At 46.2% G+C, this 17502-nt stretch overlaps 1 protein-coding gene across 1 annotated transcript in view; it reads left to right on the forward strand.

Annotated features, from left to right (window-relative positions):
• The window catches only part of mast3b (microtubule associated serine/threonine kinase 3b), a 124817-nt gene that overhangs the window by 97528 nt on the left and 9787 nt on the right, over positions 1 to 17502 (forward strand). The window contains exons 20-23 of the mRNA XM_067968618.1: positions 1316 to 1533; positions 2401 to 2589; positions 3444 to 3670; positions 12539 to 12661. Of these exons, the coding sequence (XP_067824719.1) occupies positions 1316 to 1533; positions 2401 to 2589; positions 3444 to 3670; positions 12539 to 12661 (757 nt within the window). The remainder of the gene's footprint in view (positions 1 to 1315; positions 1534 to 2400; positions 2590 to 3443; positions 3671 to 12538; positions 12662 to 17502) is intronic.

Genomic DNA, 17502 nt, shown 5'->3' on the forward strand with positions numbered 1-17502 from the left:
CGTTAGATTAATTCCTGGGATGAGAGGGTTGTCCCATGAGGAGAGATTGAGTAGAATGGACCTATTCTCTCTGGAGTTTAGAAAAATGAGAGATGATCTCATTGAAACATGTAAGATTATTAGGGGGCTTGACAGGGTAGATGCTGAGAGATTGTTTCCCCTGACTAACGAGTCTAGAACTAGGGGGCATAGTCTCAGGATAAGGGGTCGGCCATTCAAGACTGAGCTGAGGAGGAATTTCTTCACTCAGAGGGTTGTGAATCTTTGGAATTCTCTACCCCAGAGGGCTGTGGATGCTGAGTCATTGAGTATAATCAAGGCTGAGATCGATAGATTTTTGGACTCCAGGGGAAATCAAGGGATATGGGGATCGGGCGGGAAAGTGGAGTTGAGGTTGAAGATCAGCCATGATTTGATTGAATGGCGGAGCAGGCTCGAGGGGCCGTATGTCCTACTCCTGCTCCTATTTCTTATGTTATGTTCTTATGTTAAATTTAAATCAGGCTCCCAACTGCACTCTCGAGAGTGGGGCACAGACGGGGCTCACAAGAATGACGGCAGCGCGTACGCGTTTCACGTTTATTAATTTTGAACCCCGACCCTCTCCCACCCGTTGTGAGGCGGGGGGTAAAACTCCCCCCATAGAGTAAAAAGCAAGAAAGTTATGCTAAAACTTTATAAAACACAGGTTAGGCCTCAATTGTGTCCAATTCTGAGCACCGCACTTTAGAAAGGATGTCAAGGCCTTAGAGAGGGTGCAGAAGAGATTTACAAGAATGGGAACAGGTATGGGGGACTTCAGTTTGGTGGAGTGACTGGAGAAGCTGGGGTTCTTCTCCTTAGAGCAGAGAAGGTTAAGGGCTTGATTTGGTCGAGGGATTCAAAATCATGAACGGTTTTGACAGAGTAAATAAGGAGAAATTGTTTCCAGTGACAGAAAGGTCGATAACCAGAGGACACAGATTTAAGGTGATTGACAAAAGAACCAGAGGTAAGATGTGGAGACATTTTTTTACGCAGCGAGTTGTTATGTTCTGGAATGCGCTGCCTGAAATGGCGGTGGAAACAGATTCAATAATAACTTTCAAAAGGGAATTGGATAAATACTTGAAGGGGGAAAATTTGCAGGGCTATGGGGAAAGAACACGGGAGTGGGACTAATTGGATAGATCTTTCAAAGAGCCGGCACAGGCACGATGGGCCAAATGGCCTCCTTCTGTGCTGTGTGATTCTATGATTCTAATGTTCGAGACTGTGTAAGAGCAGCTTTTGTAGGCCTATCTGAACTGCAACCATCACCTCTTTTATTGAACAGCCTGAGACCACGAGCATCCTCAGCCTGCTCCCACTTTGACCGAGGCAGTAGTCCCTTGGCCTCCTACAGCACTCCCAGCTCAGACGTGGTGCCACGGTTTGCATTATCTGCAGAGGATGAGAGTGAGGTCTGCACATTGACCGAACAAGCGTTGCGTACAGAGTGGCAAAGACTGTCGGAGAACGGGCCAAACAGACCAAGAACAAGAACATTCTCGGGTGAGAATCTCCTGCTGGTTACTGTGTTGGGAGGGGATTGGCTGCACTGTCTCTACAAGAGAGGGGATTGGCTGACTGAGGTCTTATTACAATTCAGCCAACATAAAGTTCCAAGTTGCTTTCAGGAAATTCCAAAACAAAGTGAATTAAAAAGTTATTTACCCTAACTGTATTTAGATGGTCAGGTATTCAGAGGATTCAAAATGGTGTTTGCCCAAACAAACTGGCCCATAGCAGCTTGATAATTGATCAGGATCCTTCCTGGGACTCTCGTTGATCTGTTCCAATCTTTGAATGATCTCTGAAATGGGTTCCCAACCGACAATGGGCATCTCAAAATCTAATTGATGCCTTCAGCATATTAGGCCATAATGTATATTCTCTGCAACTAGATGAATCAGCTAACAGTACTTAATTTTAACCTTGTGTATGTTTTGGCCAGCAAGAAAGATTCCAATAAATAAATAACGCATCATATTCCCTCCCAATGAGCCATTTCTGTACTTGCATCACTAACCTGTCTCAGCCAATCAGAGGCAGAATAGACGCTAGAAAATATAACTGCATGCAAACTGTAACCGTACGCAAACCGTAACCGTACGCAAACTGTAATTGTACACAAGCCATAACCGTACACAAACCATTGCCATACACACACTGTAACCATTACCAAATGCAGGCCGCAACCATATGCAAACCACAACTGCAGATCCAAGTGTTGCTGAAGTGGAACGTTGCTGTACAAACAATCATGTGATTTTATTTTAACAGTTAGATCATTTTAGCTCCTCCCAATATATTGGCACTAAGTTTAGTGGGAGGCGTTTGCCAGCAGTTTGACTTGTTCTGGGGCTGATTGTTTTTCAGATGTTCTCGCCAACAGTATTAATCACATGAGAGTGCGAAGCAACAGCATGGGGCAGAGGAGCTCAACCCCGAAAGGACTGAATCCCACAACAGCTCACAGACTCGGGGGTCACTTTGAAACCATAGAGAAGAACAGGATGATCCCCAAATCAGCCTCCATCAGTGGTCTGTCACTTATTATCACACCTGGTAAGCAGGACTGTCACTGGATCTGGGATGGAAATTATAGGGATGATGGAGGCAGAGGGTAAGAGGTTTGCCCCTCATTGGCACTCTTTCAAGTAACTGAGAAAAGATCTGGGAGCAGATCTTAGGCAGCAGATCCCTGGGGGGTCATTGGGAGCAGGTCCCTGGAGGGGTCATTGGGAGCAGGTCACTGGAGGGTCATTGGGAGCAGGTGACTAGGGGTCATTGGGAGCAGGTCACTGGGGGGTCATTGGAAGCAGATCACTGGGGGGTCATTGGGAGCAGGTCACTGGGGGGGTCATTGGGAGCAGGTCCCTGGAGGGGTCATTGGGAGCAGGTCACTGGGGGGTCATTGGGAACAGGTCCCTGGAGGGGTCATTGGGAGCAGATCACTGGGGGGTCATTGGGAGCAGGTCCCTGGAGGGGTCATTGGGAGAAGGTCACTGGGGCGTCATTGGGAGCAGGTCCCTGGAGGGGTAATTGGGAGCAGATCCCTGGAGGGGTCATTGGGAGCAGTTGTTTGGGAGCAGGGACTTGGGACGTGGGGAGCAGGAGACGGGAGCTGGGTTCTGTCCTCTCACTCTATTGGCTCCCATTACCCAATGACTTAAGCTTACAATTTTCATCCTTATCTTTAAGTCCCTCCAAGGCCTCAGCCATCCTATCTGCTCAACATCCTCCAGCCCTATATTGCCCGAACAGTCCAGCCTTCTGATACTGGTCTCTTGGACTGTGTGCACAGAGTGGGGTCTCTGGGAAGAGGTATGTTGGAGTCGTCACTGGATGTTGATGACTCTAAAACAATTCATTGATCAAAGGACTAATTCTGACAGCTCTAAATTGTTTCCATTTTTCAGATGAATTTGGCTGTGTCCCTCTGGTTGGTCCAGTATCTCCCCACTCTCTTTCATCAAACCCATCGTCCAGAGACTCTTCACCGAGTCGTGATCACTCATTGAACATCACAAATCTGCGGCCTCCGATAACTATTCACAGCTCTGGAAAGAAGTTTGGATTCACATTACGAGCGATTCGAGTCTATGTGGGAGACAGTGATGTGTATACAGTGCACCATATGGTCTGGGTAAGAATGGAGGGGCTGGGCCAGATATAGATACAGGGTCCGATTCAGATAGAGATACAGAGTCTGGGTCTGATCTAGGAACGGGAGGAGGCCAATCAGTCCCTCGAGCCTGTTAGGAACATAGGAACAGGAAGAGGCCATTCAGCCCCTCAAGCCTGTTCCACCATTCAATTAGATCATGGCTGACCTGTATCTTAACTCCATTTACCTGTTTTGATTCTGTAAATTTAATACCCTTGACTATCCGAATTCTTTCCCCTCAGTCTGGTTCAGTAAAAACTGAAGTCGAATACATTTTAAAGTTCATCACAACTTTAATAGCAGGGTTCTTAGTCTGCAGCATTGATTTGGACTCCTGATAGAGTCCCTCTATGCTGGCAGAGCAAGAACAAAAACATACAGAAATCCACACGTTTTTATACAAATCAATAGGGTTGGAACATACTTAACGAGGGTCAACACCAATCATAAGCCGGGCATAGGTTGCCATGCGAGGTTACATTATTTCCGGCCAATCATAAATCGTCCATGTGCTGATCATGCTGCTGTTAGACATCAAAGGGGATACTTCCTCACCTTCCAACTTGGAATGTTCTTCCCTGTTCCTTCTGTTCCTTATCTCCCAACCTGGAATGTCTTTCAACTTTGGCTAAGCTCGTTACCTATATTGATCTGCCATAAACATGGAGACATTCAGACCAGTCCTTGAATCACATCAAAGACTCTACATTGATAAGACCATGCAAACCTGCTGACTACGCAAACATATGGCCCAGCAGGAGGCCAGGCCACCTGTACCAATCTCAGTTACTAACTAATTAACCCTTTCTAACCATTTTGCATTCTGCTTCTTTGCCACATAGACATTTTAATATTTTACTGAAAACTGACCACGTAGGGATTCTCACCCTCATCAAACAAAAATCTATCAATCTCATTTTTTAAATTTTCAATTGATCCCCCAGCCTCAACAGCTTTTTAGGGAGAGAGAGTTCCAGATTTCCACTCTCCCTTGTGTGAAGAAGTCCTTCCTGACATCACCCCACCCCCCGAATGGCCTAGCTCTACTTTTAAGGTTATGCCCCCTTGTTCTGGATTTGCACCACCAGAGGAAATAGTTTCTCTCTCTCTACCCTATCGAATCTTTTAATCATCTTAAACACCTCAATTAGATCTCCCCTTAATCTTCTATATTAAAGGGAATACAAGCCTAGTCTATGCAACCTGTCCTTGGGATTTAACTCATTTAGCTCCGGTATTATTCTGGTGAATCTGCACTGCGCCCTCTCCAAGGTCAATATTATCCTTCTTGAGGTGTGGTGCCCAGAACTTAACATAGTATCTCCAGATGGGGTCTGACCAAGGCTCTGTACAGCTGTAACATAGCTTCCTCCCCTTTGTATTCCAGACCCCTTGAGATAATGGCCAGTAGCCTTTTTGATTACTTTTTGTATCTGTGTTTAGAGATTTGTGCACATGGACACCCAAACCTCTTTGCTCCTCCACACTTTCTAGTCTCTCGCCATAGAGAAAATATAGGGGCAGATACACAAGGGGTAGAATTTCCATGGGGGTGTCCTGATCTCCAGCTATAACCAAAAGAAGATCAGCAGAAACCCTGATTGTGTGTCAAAGTTATGGAGGGAGAGTAGGAGAATGTAAGACCTCATAAAAAAGGTTCTGAGTCCGGTGGTAACTTCAGGTGAACTTTCGTACAGTACTTCAGTCATGGTGGCAATCATCAACAAACTAACAAAAGTTCAGTTTTTCTGAATACAGTGTTCTCCATACAGTACACCGACCATTGGCTTACCGACATCAGGTGATCTGAGTTGTCATGCTGTGATTGGTCCCCTGGGTTTTACAACAGACTTGCCGAAGCAAGAGGATATGGATCTGCCGCAGCTTGACCGCCGAGTGCGGTCTCTCCCGCCGCCGAGTGCGGTCTCTCCCGCCGCCGAGTGCGGTCTCTCCCGCCGCCGAGTGCGGTCTCTCCCGCCGCCGAGTGCGGTCTCTCCCGCCGCCGAGTGCGGTCTCTCCCGCCGCCGAGAGCGGTCTCTCCCGCCGCCGAGTGCGGTCTCTCCCGCCGCCGAGTGCGGTCTCTCCCGCCGCCGAGAGCGGTCTCTCCCGCCGCCGAGTGCGGTCTCTCCCGCCGCCGAGAGCGGTCTCTCCCACTGCTGCCCCCAGTGCCACATTGCACAATAGCCTAACATCTAGCCGAGCAACAACTCCTTAGTTTTATTATTACACATCTCTATCAGTCCCAGTGACAGCTAATAATTCTCTATCAGAGAATCACGGCAGAAATTCTACCCCTTAGGAATATAGGAACAGGAGTAGGCCATTCAGCCCCTCGTGCCTGCTCCGCCATTTGATAAGATGATGGCTGATCTGTGATCTAACTCCATATACCTGCCTTTGGCCCATATCCCTTAATACCTTTGGTTGCCAAAAAGCTATCGATCTCACATTTAAATTTAGCAATTGAGCTAGTATCAATTGCCGTTTGCGGAAGAGAGTTCCAAACTTCTACCACCCTTTGTGTGTAGAAATGTTTTCTAATCTCGCTCCTGAAAGGTCTGGCTCTAATTTTTAGACTGTGCCCCCTACTCCTAGAATCCCCAACCAGCGGAAATAGTTTCTCTCTATCCACCCTATCTGTTCCCCTTAATATCTTATAAACTTCAATCAGATCACCCCTTAACCTTCTAAACTCTAGAGAATACAACCCCAATTTGTGTAATCTCTCCTCGTAACTTAACCCTTGAAGTCCGGGGATCATTCTAGTAAACTTACGCTGCACTCCCTCCAAGGCCAATATGACCTTCCGAAGGTGCGGTGCCCAGAACTGCTCACAGTACTCCAGGTGCGGTCTAACCAGGGTTTTGTATAGCTGCAGCACAACTTCTGCCCCCTTGTACTCCAGTCCTCTAGATATAAAGGCCAGCATTCCATTAGCCTTATTGATTATTTTCTGCACCTGTTCATGACACTTCAATGATCCATGTACCTGAACCCCTAAGTCCCTTTGGACATCCACAGTTTTTAACTTTTTACCATTTAGAAAGTACCCTGTTCTAACCTATTTTGATCCAAAGTGGATGACCTCACATTTGTCTACATTGAATTCCATTTGCCACAGTTTTGCCCATTCACCTAATCTATCAATATCGCTTTGTAATTTTATGTTTTCATCTACACTGCTTACAATGCCACCAATCTTTGTGTCATCGGCAAACTTAGATATGAGACTTTCTATGCCTTCATCTAAGTCGTTAATAAATATTGTGAATAATTGAGGCCCCAAGACAGATCCCTGCAGGACTCCACTAGTCACATCCTGCCAATGTGAGTACCTACCCATTATCCCTACTCTATGTCGCCTTTCGCTCAGCCAATTTCCTAACCAAGTCCATACTTTTCCCTCGATTCCATGGGCTTCTAACTTCGCTAACAGTCTCTTATGTGGGACATAAGAACATAAGAACATAAGAAATTGGAGCAGGAGTAGGCCAATCGGCCCCTCGAGCCTGCTCCGCCATTTAATAAGATCATGGCTGATCTGATCCCAACCACAAATCTAAAGAACACAAGAAGTCGGAGCAGGACCCGGCCACATAGCCCCTGGGCCCTCTCCGCCACCCACAGGGCATTGACCGATCCGAACTCAGCTTCATGTCCAATTTCCTGCCTGCTCCCCATAACCCCTAATTCCCTTTACTTCGAGGAAACTGTCTATTTCTGTTTTAAATTTATCTAATGATGTAGCTTCCACAGCTTCCTGGGGCAGCATATTCCACAGACCTACCACCCTCTGAGTGAAGAAGTTTCTCCTCATCTCAGTTTTGAAAGAGCAGCCCCTTATTCTAAGATTATGCCCCCTAGTTCTAGTTTCACCCATCTTTGGGAACATCCTTACTGCATCCACCCGATCAAGACCCCTCACAATCTTATATGTTTCAATAAGATCGCCTCTCATTCTTCTGAACTCCAATGAGTAGAGTCCCAATCTACTCAACCTCTCCTCATATGTGCGCCCCCTCATCCCCGGGATTAACCGAGTGAACCTTCTTTGTACTGCCTCGAGAGCAAGTATGTCTTTTCTTAAGTATGGAGACCAAAACTGTATGCAGTATTCCAGGTGCGGTCTCACCAATACCTTATATAACTGCAGCAATACCTCCCTGTTTTTATATTCTATCCCCCTAGCAATAAAAGCCAACATTCCGTTGGCTTTCTTGATCACCTGCTGCACCTGCATACCAACTTTTTGATTTTCTTGCACTAGGACCCCCAGATCCCTTTGTACTGCAGTACTTTCCAGTCTCTCGCCATTAAGAAAATAACTTGCTCTCTGATTTTTCCTGCCAAAGTGCATAACCTCACATTTTCCAATATTATATTGCATCTGCCAAATCTCCGCCCACTCACCCAGCCTGTCTATATCCCCTTGCAGGTTTTTTATGTCCTCCTCACTCTCTACTTTCCCTCCCATCTTTGTATCATCTGCAAATTTTGATATGTTGCACTCGGTCCCCTCCTCCAAATCGTTAATATAGATTGTAAAGAGTTGGGGACCCAGCACCGACCCCTGTGGAACACCACTGGTTACTGGTTGCCAGTCCGAAAATGAACCATTTATCCCAACTCTCTGCTTCCTGTTTGATAACCAATCCTCCACCCATGCCAGAATATTACCCCCAATCCCGTGATTTTTTATCTTAAGTAATAATCTTTCATGTGGCACCTTGTCGAATGCCTTCTGGAAGTCTAAATACACTACGTCCACTGGTTCCCCTTTATCCACCCTATACGTTATATCCTCGAAGAACTCAAGCAAATTTGTCAGACATGACTTCCCCTTCATGAAGCCATGCTGACTTTGTCCTATTAAATTATGCTTATCTAAATGTTCCGTTACTGTCTCCTTAATAATAGACTCCAAAATTTTACCCACCACAGATGTTAAGCTAACTGGCCTATAATTTCCAGCCTTCTGCCTACTACCCTTTTTAAATAACGGTGTTACATTAGCAGTTTTCCAATCTGCCGGGACCTCTCCTGAGTCCAGGGAATTTTGGAAAACTATCACCAAAGCATCCACAATCCCTACTGCCACTTCCCTCAAGACCCTAGGATGGAAGCCATCAGGTCCAGGGGATTTATCCGCCTTGAGTCCCATTATTTTACTGAGTACCATCTCCTGAGTGATTTTAATCGTATTTAGCTCCTCCCCCCCGAGAGTCCCCTGTTTGTCCAGTGTTGGGATATTCTTAGTGTCCTCTACTGTAAAGACTGAAACAAAATATTTGTTCAGCATTTTTGCCATCTCCATGTTTCCCACCATTAATTTCCCGGTCTCATCCTCTAAGGGACCTATGTTTGCCTTAGCCACCCTTTTTCTTTTTATATAACTATAGAAACTCTTGCTATCTGTTTTTATATTTTTTGCTAATTTCTTTTCATAATCTAACTTCCCTTTCTTAATCAATCCTTTAGTTACTTTTTGCTGTCTTTTGAAGAATTCCCAATCTTCTATCCTCCCACTAAGTTTGGCTACCTTATATGTCCTTGTTTTTAGTCGGATACTATCCTTGATTTCTTTACTTAGCCACGGGTGGCTGTCATTTCTTTTACACCCTTTTTTCCTCAGTGGAATATATTTATTTTGAAAGTTGTAAAATAACTCCCTAAATGAACACCACTGCTCATGTACCGTCTTACCCTTTAATCTATTTTCCCAGTCCACTTTAATCAATTCCGCTCTCATACCATCATAGTCTCCTTTATTCAAGCTCAGTACGCTTGTTTGAGAATCAACCTTCTCACCCTCTAATTGGATATGGAATTCAACCATGTTGTGGTCGCTCGTTCCAAGGGGATCCTTAACTAGGACATTATTAATTAATCCTGACTCATTACACAGGACCAGGTCCAAGGTTGCCTGCCCCCTTGTAGGATCAGTTACATACTGCTCAAGAAATCCATCCCTGATGCACTCAATGAACTCGTCCTCAAGGCTGCTCTGCCCAATTTGATTTGTCCAGTTAATATGATAATTAAAATCCCCCATAATTATGGCTGTTCCCTTATTACATGCCCCGACTATCTCCTGATTAATACTTCTTCCAGCAGAGTTGCAACTATTAGGAGGCCTATATACTACGCCCACTAATGTTTTTTTTCCCTTATTATTCCTTATCTCCACCCAAACTGTTTCATTATCTTGATGCTTTGTCCCAATATCATTTCTCTGTATTACAGTGATTCCTTCCTTTATTAACATAGCCACCCCACCTCCCCTTCCTTCCTGCCTGTCCTTCCTGATTGTTAAATACCCTGGCATATTTAATTCCCAGTCGTTGTCACCCTGCAGCCATGTTTCTGTAATGGCCACAAGATCATACCCATACGTAGTTATTTGTGCCGTTAACTCGTCCATTTTATTACGAATGCTACGTGCATTCAGATAAAGAACTTTCAAATCTGTTTTGTGACGCTTAGTTCCTGCTTTTTCCTTTTTTAACACTTTACCTATTACTCCATACCTTCTGTCCCTTCCTGTTACGCTTTCCTCTCTCTCCCTGCTCAGGTTCCCAACCCCCTGCCACTTTAGTTTAAACCCTCCCCAACAGCACTAGCAAACACTCCTCCTAGGACAGCGGTCCCGGCCCTGCCCAGGTGCAGACCGTCCGGTTTGTACTGGTCCCACCTCCCCCAGAACCGTTTCCAGTGTCCCAGGAATTTGAATCCCTCCCCCTTGCACCATTCCTCTAGCCACGTATTCATTTGAAATATCCTCCTATTTCTACTCTGACTAGCACGTGGCACTGGCAGCAATCCTGAGATTACTACCTTTGAGGTCCTATTTTTTAATTTACCTCCTAACTCCCTATATTCTGCTTTTAGGACCTCATCCCCTTTTTTACCTATATCGTTGGTGCCTATGTGCACCACGACAGCTGGCTGTTCGCCCTCCCCCTCCAAAATGTTCTGTAGCCGCTCCGAGACATCCTTGATCCTTGCACCAGGGAGGCAACACACCATCCTGGAGTCTCGGTTGCGGCCGCAGAAACGCCTGTCTATTCCCCTTACAATTGAGTCCCCTATCACTATAGCTCTGCCACTCTTTTTCCTCCCAGCCTGTGCAGCAGAGCCACCCGTGGTGCCAGGAAGTTGGCTGCTGCTGCCTTCCCCTGATAAGTCATCCCCCCCAACAGCATCCAAAGTGGCATATCTGTTTGAGAGGGGGATGGCCACAGGGGACCCCTGCACTACCTGCCTGCATCTCTTACTCTTCCTGGTGGTCACCCATTCACTTCCTGCCTGTATACCCTTTACCTGCGGTGTGACCAACTCGCTAAACGACCTTATCAAATGCCTTCTGGAAGTCCATATAAATAACATCCATTGACATTCCCCTGTCCACTACTTTAGTCACCTCTTCAAAAAATTCAGTCAGGTTTGTCAGGCACGACCTACCTTTCACAAATCCATGCTGCCTCTCTCTGATTAACTGAAAATTCTCAAGGTGTTCAGTCACCCTATCCTTAATTATAGACTCCAGCATTTTCCCCACAACAGATGTTAGGCTAACTGGTCTATAATTCCCCGGTTTCCCTCTCTCTCCTTTCTTAAAATGCGGAGTGACATGTGCAATTTTCCAATCTAGAGGGACAGTTCCTGAATCTAGAGAACTTTGAAAGATTATAGTTAATCTGGTGGCAGATACAGGGGTCAGATACAGATATAGGGGCAGAAACTGGGCTGGACACACGGTCTGGGGTCAGATACATGGTCTGGGGTCAGATACATGGTCTGGGGTCAGATACAGGCTAAGGGTGTGACAGAATAGGGTAATTTTCTGATTTTGAGTTGCCAGTGGGAGCCTTATCTCCCGGGAGCACATATTGGAAATTCAGGATCTTACTGCACACAATTTCCAAACCACTCCAATAAATGCTGCCGTGTGGAGGGAATTATGTAGCATTTTATATATATATTTTACCATTTAACAACAACCAGCACCTTTAATGTAGAAAACTCCCAAATTACCTCAGAGAGGATATGGGGATCAGATTAGACTGGGCTTGATGGCCGGCGCGGACACGATGGGCCGAAGGGCCTCTATCCGTGCTGTATAACTCTATGACTCTATGACTATGAGATGGAAAAGTGGAGTTGAGGTCGAAGATCAGCCATGATCTTATTGAATTGCGGAGCAGGCTCGAGGGGCCGTATGACCTACTCCTGCTCCTATTTCTTATGGGGGGAGAAAGTGATGTTAGGAGAAAGTGATGCTGAGCAAGTCAGTTAGGGAGGTGCTGGGAAGCATGGTTGAAAAGTTAGATTATGAATGGGCTTTCAAGGCAGAGAGAGAAGGCAAGAGGTTTAGGGAGAAGTTCCTGAGACAGCTGAAGGAAATGTTAGAGAAAGCGGAACGACTGGGGTGAGAGGCAGGGGGAAGAGGGTCAGAATGCAAAGAACTAAGATAAGACATAGGGGAGGTAGAGTGATCGAGGCCACGGGGAAGATTTGTAAATAAGGATGAGGATTTTTAATTTAATACTTAGGGGGTCTACCAATGTAGGTAGGTGAGGATGGGGTGATAGGTGAGTGGAATTCAGTTGGAGTTTTGAATGAGCTGGAATTTGTGCTGGATAGAGTATGGGAGAAATGAAGTCTGGAGGCAATGAAGGAATGGGTAAGGATTCCAGCAGCAATAATAGCGCAGGTGATGGAGAAAATCACCATATCCAGTTCCTTTAGTTTTCTGATCAGTGAGCGAGGTGTTGAATGTAAAGTGTAGGAACCATTAGTAAATGTTGGAGCCTTTTCAGTTTTGTATCCAGCTATTGTTTCTTACAGAGCGTAGAAGATGGAAGCCCAGCTCACGAGGCAGGATTGGGCACTGGTGACCTCATCACACATGTGAATGGCGAATCGGTGCTGGGACTCGTTCATACAGATGTGGTGGAGCTCCTCCTGAAGGTATTTACCGTTAACTGTCTTAACGGCCTGTAATTCAGTGTTCAGGATGCGCAACCAATCAATAACCCACAATGTCTATCCCTTCCTCATTCCTGAACCCAGAGTATCTATCCTTCCCTCATTCCATAGAATCATAGAATCTTACAGCATAAAAGGAGGCCATTTGGCCCATTGTGCCAGTGCTGGCTCTTTAAAAGAGCTGTCCAATTTAGTATCTCACCCCACCTTTTCCCCATAACCCTACAAACTAGTCCTCTTCAAGTACATGTCCAATTGCCTTTTGAAAGTTCCTATGGAATCTGATTCCACCACCTTTTCAGGACGTGCGTTCCAGATCTTAACAACCCTCCATGTGAAAATATTTCTCCTCATTTCCCCTCTAGTTCTTTTGCCAATTATTTTAAATCTGTGACCTTTGGTTACCAACCTACTTGTCACAGGAAACAGTTTCTCCCTATTTGCTCTGTCAAACCCCTCATAATTTTGAATACCTCTATTAGGTCTCCCGTTAACCTTCTCTGTTCTAAGGAGAAGAACCCCAGCTTCTCCAGTCTCTCCACATAACTGAAGTCCCTCATCCCTGGTATCATCCTGGTAAACCTCCTCTGCACCCTCTCCAAGGCCTTGACATCCTTCCTAAAGTGTGGTGTCCAGAATTGTACACAATACTCCAGCAGAGGCCTAACCATTGATTGGTAAAGGTTCAGCATGACTCCCTTGTTGTTGTATTCAATGCCTCTATTTACAAAACCAAGTATCCCATACGCTTTCTTAACTGCCTTATCAACTTGCCCTGCCACCTTCAATGATTTGTGAATTTGCACCCCAGGTCCCTCTGCTCTTGCACCCCCCTCAAAATGGTACCATTTAGATTATACTGCCTCTCCATGTTGTTCCTCCCGAATTGCATCACTTCACACTTACCCACATTAAATTGCATCTGCCACGTGTCTGCCCAGTTCACCAGTCTGTCTATCTCCTCCTGAAGTCTGTTACTATCCTCCTCACTATTTACTACGTTGCCAAGTTTTGTATCATCCGCAAACTTTGAAATTGTACTCCCTATACCCAAGTCCAGTTATTTATATATAACAAGAAAAGCAATGGTCCTAATACCAAGCCCTAGGGACCCCACTGCATACTTCTCTCCAGTCAGAAAAACATCCGTTCACCACTACCCTCTGCCTCCTATCCCTTAGCCAATTACATACTCTAGTTACCATTGTCTCTTTAATCGCATGTGCTTCTATTTTCCGAATAAGTCTGTTATGTGGTATTTTCCGAATAAGTGTATCCCTTCCCTCATTCCATATCCAACAGTATCTATCGTTCCCTCATTCCATCTCCCATAGTAGCAATCCCTTCCACATTCCATATCCCACAGTGTGTATCCCTTCCTCATTCCATATTCCAGGGTCTATCGTTCCCTCATTCCGTCTTTGCGAATGGAAATCCATTTCCAGTGGTGTACCACATGGCTCAGTGTTGGGTCCCTTGCTGTTTGTGGTATATATTAATGATTTGGACTTGAATGTAGGGGGCATGATTGGCAAATTTGCAGACGACACAAAAATTGGCCATGTAGTCGATAGTGAAGAGGATAGCTGTAGACTCCAAGAAGATATCAACGGGTTGGTGGAGTGGGCGTAAAAGTGGCAAATGGAGTTCAACCCAGAGAAGTGTGAGGTAATGCACTTAGGGAGGGCAAACAGTAAAAGGGAATACGCAGTAAACGGGAATATATTGAGAGGGGTAGAGGAAGTGAGAGACCTTGGAGTGCATGTGCACAGGTCCCTAAAGGTGGCAGTACAGGTAGATAAGGTTGTGAAGAAGGCATACGGAATGCTCTCCGTTATTAGCCGAGGTATAGAATACAAAAGCACGGATGTAATGACGGAACTGTATAAAACGCTGGTAAGGCCACAGCTGGAGTATTGTGCGCAGTTCTGGTCACCACATTACAGGAAGGACGTAATTTCTCTGGAAGAGTGCAGAGAAGATTTACAAGAATGTTGCCAGGGCTTGAAAATTGCAGCTATGAGGAGAGATTGGGGTTGTTTTCCTTGGAGCAGAGGAGGCTGAGGGGTGATTTGATTGAGGTGTACAAAATTATGAGGGGCCGAGATAGAGTAGACAGGAAGTACCTGTTTCCCCTAGCGGAAAGTTCAAGAACTAGAGGACATAGATTTAAGTTGATTGGCAGAAGGATTAGAGGGGACATGAGGAAAAACTTTTTTACCCAGAGGGTGGTGGGTGTATGGAATTCGCTGCCCAAATTGGTGATAGAGGCAGAGACCCTCAACTCTTTTAAAAATTACCTGGACCTGCACCTAAAGTGTTGTAAGCTGCAGGGCTACGGACCGGATGCTTGAAGGTGGGATTAGAATGGGCACCTGGTTGTTCTTTGAGCCGGGGCAGACACGATGGGCCGAATGGCCCCCTTCTGTGCTGTTTTTTTTTATTCATTCATGGGACGTGGGCGTTGCTGGCGAGGCCGGCATTTATTGCCCATCCCTAATTGCCCTTGAGAAGGTGGTGGTGAGCCGCCTTCTTGAACCGCTGCAGTCCGTGTGGTGAAGGTTCTCCCACAGTGCTGTTAGGACGGAAGTTCCAGGATTTTGACCAAGTGACGATGAAGGAACAACGATATATTTCCAAGTCGGGATGGTGTGTGACTTGGAGGGGAACGTGCAGGTGGTGTTGTTCCCATGTGCCTGCTGCCCTTGTCCTTCTAGGTGGTAGAGGTCGCGGGTTTGGGAGGTGCTGTCGAAGAAGCCTTGGTGAGTTGCTGCAGTGCATCCTGTGGATGGTACACACTGCAGCCACTGTGCGCCGGTGGTGAAGGGAGTGAATGTTTAGGGTGGTGGGTGGGGTGCCAATCAAGCGGGCTGCTTTGTCCTGGATGGTGTCGAGCTTCTTGAGTGTTGTTGGAGCTGCACTCATCCAGGCAAGTGGAGAGTATTCCATCACACTCCTGACTTGTGCCTTGCAGATGGTGGAAAGGCTTTGGAGAGTCACTCGCCACAGAATACCCAGCCTCTGACCTGCTCTTGTAGCCACAGTATTTAAATGGCTGGTCCAGTTAAGTTTCTGGTCAATCGTGAGCCCCAGGATGTTGATGGTGGGGAATCGGCAATGGTAATGCCGTTGAATGTCAAGGCGTGGTGGTTAGACTCTCTTTTTTTGGAGCTGGTCATTGCCTGGCATTTGTCTGGCGCGAATGTTACTTGCCACTTATCAGCCCAAGCCTGGATGTTGTCCAGGTCTTGCTGCATGCAGGCTCGGACTGTTTCATTATTTGAGGGATTGCGAATGGAACTGAACACTGTGCAATCATCAGCGAATATCCCCATTTCTGGAGGGAAGGTCATTTATGAAGCAGTTGAGCTTTAATGAAGTCTGGAGCCAAGTAGTCCTGGCGGAACCCAACTGAGGCCGAGATGGATCATCCACTCGGCACTTCTGGCTGAAGATGGTTGCAAACACTTCAGCCTTGTCTTTTGCACCCACGTGCTGGACTCCGCCATCATTGAGGATGGGGATGTTTACAGAGCCTCCTCCTCCCATTAGTTGTTTAATTGTCCACCACCATTCATGACTGGGTGTGGCAGGACTGCAGAGCTTTGATCTGAACCATTGGTTGTGGAATCGCTTAGCTTTGTCTATAGCATGTTGCTTCCGCTGTTTAGCATGCACGTAGTCTCTGAGTTGTAGCTTCACCAGGTTGGCACCTCATTTTTAGGTACGCCTGATGCTGCTCCTGGCATGCTCTTCTACACTCCTCATTGAACCAGGGTTGATCCCCTGGCTTGTTGGTAATGGTAGAGTGAGGAATATGCCGGGCCATGAGGTTACAGATTGTGCTGGAATACAATTCTGCTGCTGCTGGCCCAGAGCACCTCATGGATGCCCAGTTTTGAGCTGCTAGATCTGTTCTGAATCTATCCCATTTAGCACGGTGGTAGTGCCACACAACATGTTGGATGGTATCGTTAGTGTGAAGACGGGACTTCGTCTCCACGAGGACTGTGCGGTGGTCACTCCTACCAATACTGTCATGGACAAATGCATTTGTGACATTGGTGAGGACAAGGTCAAGTTAGTTTTTCCCTCGTGTTGGTTCGCTCACCACCTGCCGTAGGCCCAGTCTGGCAGCTATGTCCTTCAGGACTCGGCCAGTATTGGTGCTACCGATCCATTCTTGGTGATGGACATTGAAGTCCCCCACCCAGAGTACATTCTGTGCCCTTGCTACCCTCAGTGTTTCCTCCAAGTGGTGTTCAACATGGAGGAGGACTGATTCATCAGCTGAGGGAGGGCGGTAGGTGGTAATCAGCAGGAGGTTTCCTTGCTCATGTTTGACCTGATGCCATGAGATTTCATGGGATCCAGAGTCAATGTCGAGGACTCCCAGGGCCACTCCCTCCTTTGTCGTGTCCGGTGCCTAGTGGTCCGATTTTATTCTTATTATGACATTTTTTAAGCGAGATTTTACAACTGAGCGGCTTGCTAGGCCATTTCAGAGGGCAATTAAGAATCAACCACATTGCTGTGGGTCTGGAGTCACATATAGGCCAGACTGGGTAAGGACAGCAGGTTTCCTTCCTTAAAGGACATTAGTGAACCAGATGGGTTTTTAATGACAATCCAGTACTTTCATGGCCACCATTATTGATACTAGTATTTTAATTCCAGATTTTATTTAAATAATTGAATTTAAATTCCCCAGCTGCTATAGCAGGATTTGAACTCATGACTCCAGATTATTGGTCCAGGCCTCTGGATTACTAGTCCAGTAACATAACCACTATGCTACCGTACCCAGGTGTCACTTTTCTATG

This window comes from Heptranchias perlo, chromosome 29 (genome assembly GCF_035084215.1).
Source record: "Heptranchias perlo isolate sHepPer1 chromosome 29, sHepPer1.hap1, whole genome shotgun sequence".
NCBI classification, from domain to species: Eukaryota; Metazoa; Chordata; class Chondrichthyes; order Hexanchiformes; family Hexanchidae; genus Heptranchias; species Heptranchias perlo.